The 7,034-nt window shown below is 46.7% G+C and overlaps 1 protein-coding gene across 1 annotated transcript; it reads right to left on the bottom strand.

The window, feature by feature from the left end:
• Positions 1-2,832: 2,832 nt before the first annotated feature.
• Positions 2,833-6,372, bottom strand: LOC119162214 (heme-binding protein 2). Its single transcript, XM_037414678.2, has 6 exons — positions 6,014-6,372; positions 5,041-5,106; positions 4,862-4,933; positions 4,614-4,743; positions 3,750-3,930; positions 2,833-3,428 (listed from the first exon to the last, which is right to left on the bottom strand). Exons 2-6 carry the CDS (start codon positions 5,080-5,082, stop codon positions 3,257-3,259), a joined length of 597 nt encoding a protein of 198 aa, XP_037270575.2. The 5' UTR covers positions 5,083-5,106; positions 6,014-6,372; the 3' UTR covers positions 2,833-3,256.
• Positions 6,373-7,034: the final 662 nt, after the last annotated feature.

Genomic DNA, 7,034 nt, shown 5'->3' with positions numbered 1-7,034 from the left:
CACATTGTGCAAATTGCGTCTCACTAAGGACAAAAATGACACTTTTTTGCGAAATTCATGATTTTTTCTCGCGAAGTTTAACAGGTTGAGAGGTCTAAATAAACTTTTTTCAACGAAATATACCTTTTGTGGAGTAAGTATTCACTGCTCAGATATTCATACAAAATGCAGCATTGCAATAAAAAAATGTCAACATAACACATTTCGGCTAAATTCTTGAACGCCTATGTGGCAGAAAAATTGCATTAATATTATTAAGCTTCGAACACCTTACACCAGGACCTTTATTTAACACGTATACCAAATTTGGTATAGAAAGAAAGAGCGGCACTTTTTTTCCAAACAACACCCTACACGACATTCTGGGAAGTTCAGAAGGCACCCACGTGACCAAGAAATTTTATCTGTCCGAAATGTTCTAGCAATTTACTGTTATCAATACAGTAAATCAGCACTTTTTTTTTTTCGAATGCACTTGAGATGGTCGCCGAAATGGCTGGGACGTTTAGCGTGGAATGACCCGTTTTCATTTGTATGTTTCCGTGTATGTTTCATTTGTGCGTGGAGTTGTGTATATGTTGCGTACCGCTTATGCTATCCCCCTCCCATTTGTGTGTATTACCCTGTGTGCGCCGCAAAGTGAACACCCAGCGCTACTAGGAGAGTGCAAGGGAGCAAGCGCGTGCAACATTATACACGAGCGCACAGCTGCGGCGGAGAGATGAACAGGAGAGGAGAAACGAAGCGGAGGTAGCGATTTGCCAGCTCCTCCTACCTCCTCGCACTCCCTCAAGGAGAGGGAGATAGTTGGCGCAGTCGCAGCAAAGAAGCGGATGGTCGCCGAGAAACGAACACAGTCCTAAGCAAAAGCTGCTTCGCATTTAAAAGTGTACAATTCGCGGCCACTTTTCGAGATATGGGTATCCACAGCACGGAGTGCCAGGTCGCGCTACCCCTCTCCCCATTAGAAAATCCAGTGGGTGCCCGGTGGCACCGGGAATCGAATGCGCTAGCTCTCGTACTGCAGGTTATGAGCATTGTAGCACGTGGCTATCTGACCTATCTGAAATTGTTTCACGAAGTGCTGAGAACTAGATGCAGGGAAACTAGAGATGCAGGGAAACACGAGAACGCGGGACAAGTGATTGTCCTGAGGGCGTCTCTGCTTCGCCCCGTGTTTATCGCGCTTCGTGAGCATTAACCATTATACACCGCTGCTGTATGGCTCGGAACGTTGCTCGTCCTTTCCTTTCTTCTTTCTTTCCATGCGATCAAATGGGGGGATGAAAGGGGTGACAGTCTGAAACCATTATGGCGACCTTGCGAATAGCAAGGCATATGGCGTACATCTGAGCCATAGGCGCACACGGTACGCCCGACGGCCGCGTGCAGCACGTAGAGCTGCGGCCTTCGTTTCAAGGATGCCGAGACATGTCGACTTAGTTGTTCGCAATCCTAGTCATGCCTACTGTTGGCTGCACTGAGATGGCAGTGACGGTGCGTGGAGCGACGAGGAAGGTGATGGTACTATTCGGCCAATCCCTCAAGGTGGCAGTTTGCATGTATTTCTTTTCATTTTGCGAGAGTATGCGAGCACTTGTAAGCGCGCTCCAAAAAAGTAGAAAGAAAGAAAGTAAAGCACAGAAGCTTCGTTTATTTGTTTGAATTTTTATTCTTCATGGTACACTGCAAAAAGCGAGTTTCGTGACCAGCACGTAGTGCGCATAGTGGTGTACATATAAGGTATAAAATGATGATCTAAATAAAGTGACGTTTCGTCTCATAAAGAAAGAAAATTGCGACTATCGGGATTCAAGTAATACAGAGAACAAGGAGTTTGTAACGGCAAACGAGAAATCACGTGTTCACCTTGTTTTTGTTGAAAAAAAAAAACGGTAACCGAAATTGACTTACGAACATAACACGCTAAAGAAAGCGTCTCCGCATGAGCGCACTGGAGCCATAATGCACTGAACTAGGCATAAATATATGCGCTTGTTATTTATAATTTTTTTGTTCCTGTCGTGCACAATTTAGTTGATACTTACTCAGCAAATACTTGCTCAAGCAGATCACCTCAGCACGTCTGTGATGACGTTGGCGTAAGCGACCATGGTTGACCAAGTGTAACCCCATTCATTCAAATAAGAGCACTGGAGTAGTTAAGAGTTCAGCAATAACACTGCTCCTGTGCGTTAATTTTAATAACGCGATGGTTGATTCAACTGAGTATCAATTGCATGTTGCCGTTGATATCAACAGAACAAATAATAGTGGGAATTCGTGCCTATTGTTCTAGAAGAAAATAAATGAAAAGCTTCGCTACCTTGCTTCCCAGTATACGCCTTATACTAGCGCACTTCGATAATCAGCGTGCTAGGTCTTTGTCGGCAGCTCGTAGATATCACTCGCGGCTCAAAAAGATTACGAAGATTGGTAAATGTGCTGGGAAGAGTATGCTCGGGATTGTAGAATTTCTTACTGGGCAGGAAAAACAGCTTAATCGACTCAAGAAGAGCCTTAATGCCTTTGCTCGAGCCCTGTCCAGGCGCAAAATCTTGTGTGTGCCCCTCCCGCCCCCCTTGCTCTCCGCATTGTCCTTCATCCGGTCTTTCGATCTTTGCACTGTGCACTAGATCGCCGAAGCCTTGGTGCCATTTGTGGTAACTTACGAACTATTCACAGGTGTGTCAATATTGTATAGCTAGCACGAAGAAATAGCGCGCCAAGCGGAAAGACAGCGCAGGTGTTCGCTGACTGGTTTGCACGTGCTACTGAATGCGTCATTTGTACTATATATGACACCTGCCACCGAGTAAGTACACAACTCTGTACTTGACGGCATGCGTAACGATAGTCTAAATCAGTATTTTGCAATCTGCCTATGGAAAGTAGCCTTTAACGATTCATCAGATATAGTAAGCTGTATCCACGTCACACTCTCGCTTCTGGTCACTGTTGAAAACGAATGAGTATTATTTAATTGCGTGTGTTTGCTATGGTAAAGTAGTCATCGTCCCTACCATCTATACCAGCTATTCGCTTGCTGAAAGATGCCCTGCAGAGGTGAAAGTATCAAATCAGTAGCCACGCCTTGACTCCCGTTGAATGAATAGCAGCAGCTGCGCTCTTGACCTGGCGGCATCGGTGTGTGGAATGGGAGTAATATACAGGAACCAGGTGATGGGGCCCGCGCGCAGCACCAGTGGCTGCGCCACGGTGCGGAGATCGTAGCGGCAGCGGCGGCCAGCGTTTCTCATTTCATGCTCAGCCAGATCTCGTTACGACGCTCCAGCACCCAGAATATAAGGTCGTACCGGGCCACGTAGAAGTGGTCCAGGTTTACACGCCCATCCTTGCGCATCGCCTGGATGAACTCCTCTGCCTCCGTCAGCCATTGCTGCTCGTTGGGCTTTCCGCCGAACACCCTAGACAGAGGAGAAGCCGACTCTTGCGTTTAGCAGGGTGCAAAAGAGGCGACTCAACAACGAATTAATTATAGCGTAGAAGCAAGTTCCACCGTACTTTCGACACTTTTTCTCCCCACAAACTTCTAATTGCTGTTGTTTGTTTACCACTAATAACGCAAATGCACTATAACACCCACAAAACGTAGTATATATATATTTTTTGAAGATGCCTCCGCCAGCGGAGTGACGTTGGCAACTCGTCAATTGACCTTGGATCTTTACGCAGAATCCGCCGCATTACACATGAAATTGTGAACATGGGTTCAATTGACGACTTACTTCACAGCGTATCGGCGAGGTGGCTCGACAGTGATGCGGATGTCCTTGTCATTGGCCTGTGGCGGGTTCATGTAGAGCTCGGCTGGCAGTGGGAACGCCATGGTGTAGTTGGCCAGGCGATGGCCACTCGCTCCGCGGGTCACCAAAGTCCGGTGTGGTGTGGTCAGGTCTACTGTTACGTCTGCGGACCGGCCAGACATGATTATTATTTAAGCATGATCACAGGAAGCTTACTGAGCACTCTATTCCTTGTGTGTCCTTGTGTGTTTTGTCAACCCAAACCGAACTAAACTAATTAATTTGCTCATCAAGCTTTCCGCAATGTTTGCTCCTTAGAGGTTCTTCAGTTTTAATACACGCGTGTCATGCCGTTATGCGCTCAAAGTGTAATTTGCCCCGTATCTCATTTGCTTCCTGGGCACAAATGTTGCGACGCGGCTCCGCCATAAGCGACGTGACATGACATTACCCACATGATACAACTGTAGCTATATATGACAATAGAAGACAACCTGATTGAGCTGAATTAGTCATCCTGTTCACTAAAACGCAACAACAACATTAACAACAACAAAAAAAATGTAGGTTAATTCACGAACATCTCTTTCGCTATATTTTATTACTCTGACATCCCTCATGACTCGCTTGTGAACGATCCCAATTCTATCATGGGCGGGCAACGTACAAAGCTCTAGGACATTAATTTCAATGTAACATTACTCCGGAGAATTTTAGAGGATAGACGAACAAAATAGGAGCCAAATATTTTTAGTACCTCGTTTCATTCTAATTGGTACAAAACTATGCGAGGCGTATTATTTGCTGAACGTTTACTCCGAGCTACATCACGGCAACGGAACTCACTCTGATCATTGAAGCCCTGGATGTAGTAAATAAGCTTGCGAAAGCTCCTTCTCTTCGCTTCAAAAAGTGTCATCGCTTCTGATGTGACGCTGATCCACATCGTTTCCGGGTACTGACGTTCTTCGTATTCCTGCGTGTCAGCACAAGGGCTATGTTGAAACGGAGTGAGAATTATATGCGTATATATCATGAATGTGAACATATCCTATAGCATTCATGTTGATAAGAGTATAATGAAGAGCACTTACAGCTTCGTTCGAGATCACCTCATAGTCTATGCACTCCACACCTCTCCAAGTACAGGAGTACGCGGATGCAACCTAAACACGTGGTGAAAAAAAATATTTATACGAAGATACATGAATATCTAGCCTCTACTGTATCACTAATGTGAAAGGGGCCACTTGTACAAATGACACCAGCTTACTTGGATGAGGATCGCTGCTATCGCTAATCCTAAAGTCCGCATTATAAGACGCGTTCTTAGAATCACCTGCATAAGAAACAAGCAGAAGAGTTTCAAAATTAATGGCACTTCATCATATGCAAGCGTTTTCAGTTGGACCAAATTGACTAAGCCCTACGATAACTTCGTTTTCCAATATTTCGGTCGTGAACCATGGCAAATGGAGCGTGAAAACAAGAACGCAGTACATTATCATCTGACCATGAGTATATTTAGAGCAAAGTATTTTGAGTTCATATTTAGTTAGCTCTTTCTAGAATGCACCATTTGCACAAATTAAAAAAAAAGGTTACATATTCACGTATGCATAGTGTTCTTAATAGAGATGGACGCCACAAAATATTTTATGCTATGTAACATGGCCGCGAATTCTGAAAATGAAGCGATTGGTTTTATTTATTGTTTTTGGGGGTGATGCATGCATCATACGAATGCCCGAGCGTCCTAATGCTGCTTTAGTTGTGAAGTTGCTGACACAGAGAAAAAGGTTTCCCTAGATTGCTCACGATGCTACTACTATCGTGTCAGCATCCGCCCTCCTTTAAAAAAATAAAGCCACAGTAGCCATACAAACAGAACTCGAATAGCACTTTGTTTAATTATACTACAAGTTTGCTAATTATACACTCGCGGAAACAAAAAAAAGAGAAAAATAAGATTGGAGAGTACACGGAATCACGAAGTCGCGTCACTGAGCAACACGACATTGAGAAAGCCCACACGGACGCACTGCGACAAAACCTACTTCCGCAAACTCTGCATGCTGAAGCTTTGGCGATCGCCTTCAAGAACAAACGGTGCATCGCAGCCGTCAATCGGGGCAGGAGGCAGCCGTTTCAACAGCAGTAGCATGTAACGGACGGCACAGCTAGGGGACAGCTGAGCGGCTGTCCGCTAGCGTTGCGTCAGCGGCGCGAGGAGCGATTCAACTCACCGGGCCGGAAGAGGTGGGGACCGTTGTTGGAGCGCGACGTTCAGTGGTTGGGGCACCCCCTTTATAGGCGTCCTTGGTTCCCTCGCCGATGCGGAAGAAGGAGGTGACCGGCCATCCTGTGGCCGTGATCCCGAGCGGCAGAAGAAACCGGCTGACCCCCAACTGGTCCCGGCCGTTTTCTCTCGACGGCGCCCCTCGCTGTGCGCAGCACCGGGGTCGATGCACCGCACGCGCCGACGGAGGCACTGGAGCAGGGCTCACCTTGAACTTGTCGCCGCTGGGCGGCAAGGGTTTCCCGGCAAGGCAGCCCCGCAGTCGGACCCCCCGCGGTCCCGCGTGACCGCTACTCGGCCGCAGGGCTCACTACTCTCCCTCTTCTCCGGAAACCGCTGTTTCGACAGCTGGGCCGCCCAGCGAAGCAAATAAATAGACGGAGAAAATAAAACAGGAGAACGTGCACAACGGGTAGCGCGCACAGTTTTCTCCCTTTCGCGCCGGTGTGTCGTTCCTCCTCTTACACCGTCAATCGTGGTCCGACTCCCGGAGTGTTCCACGCTGTCTTGAGAGGCGACGGTCAACGAGGGGGAGAGAAGCAGAAAGGTTCCAACGTTGAAACTTGTTGCAGCTTGTTCACTCCCGGAAGGCAGCCGGAAGCATATAGGGCAGGAAGATTCATCAAGCCAGCCACGCTCGCCGTATTCTCACTGGCAGCTTCTTTTTTTTTTAAATTGTTTCTTCTAAATATCTGTTGCCGGGGTCACCATCATCGTTCCTCTGGCGTTATCGCCGTGGATCATCTATCATATATAACAGTTTTTTATTTATTTGTTTGTTACATCTCACGACCTCTGAAGCGGGTGATGCTCGCCCACCGCAAATCTGCAAGAAATGGGCAAAAGGCAGGACTGTTGCTAGGTCATTCATTCGCTTTTATAAATGCTTCCTCTCACTTTCAGAATTCGCTTCATTTCTGTGGCACCTGTGGTTTGATGAGCTCCTTGATTTGTAACACAACATGTTG

This window comes from Rhipicephalus microplus, chromosome X, assembly GCF_043290135.1.
Source record: "Rhipicephalus microplus isolate Deutch F79 chromosome X, USDA_Rmic, whole genome shotgun sequence".
NCBI classification, from domain to species: Eukaryota; Metazoa; Arthropoda; class Arachnida; order Ixodida; family Ixodidae; genus Rhipicephalus; species Rhipicephalus microplus.
Note: the sequence above shows the minus strand (reverse complement) of the source record. Positions and strands in the feature narration are given on the sequence as shown.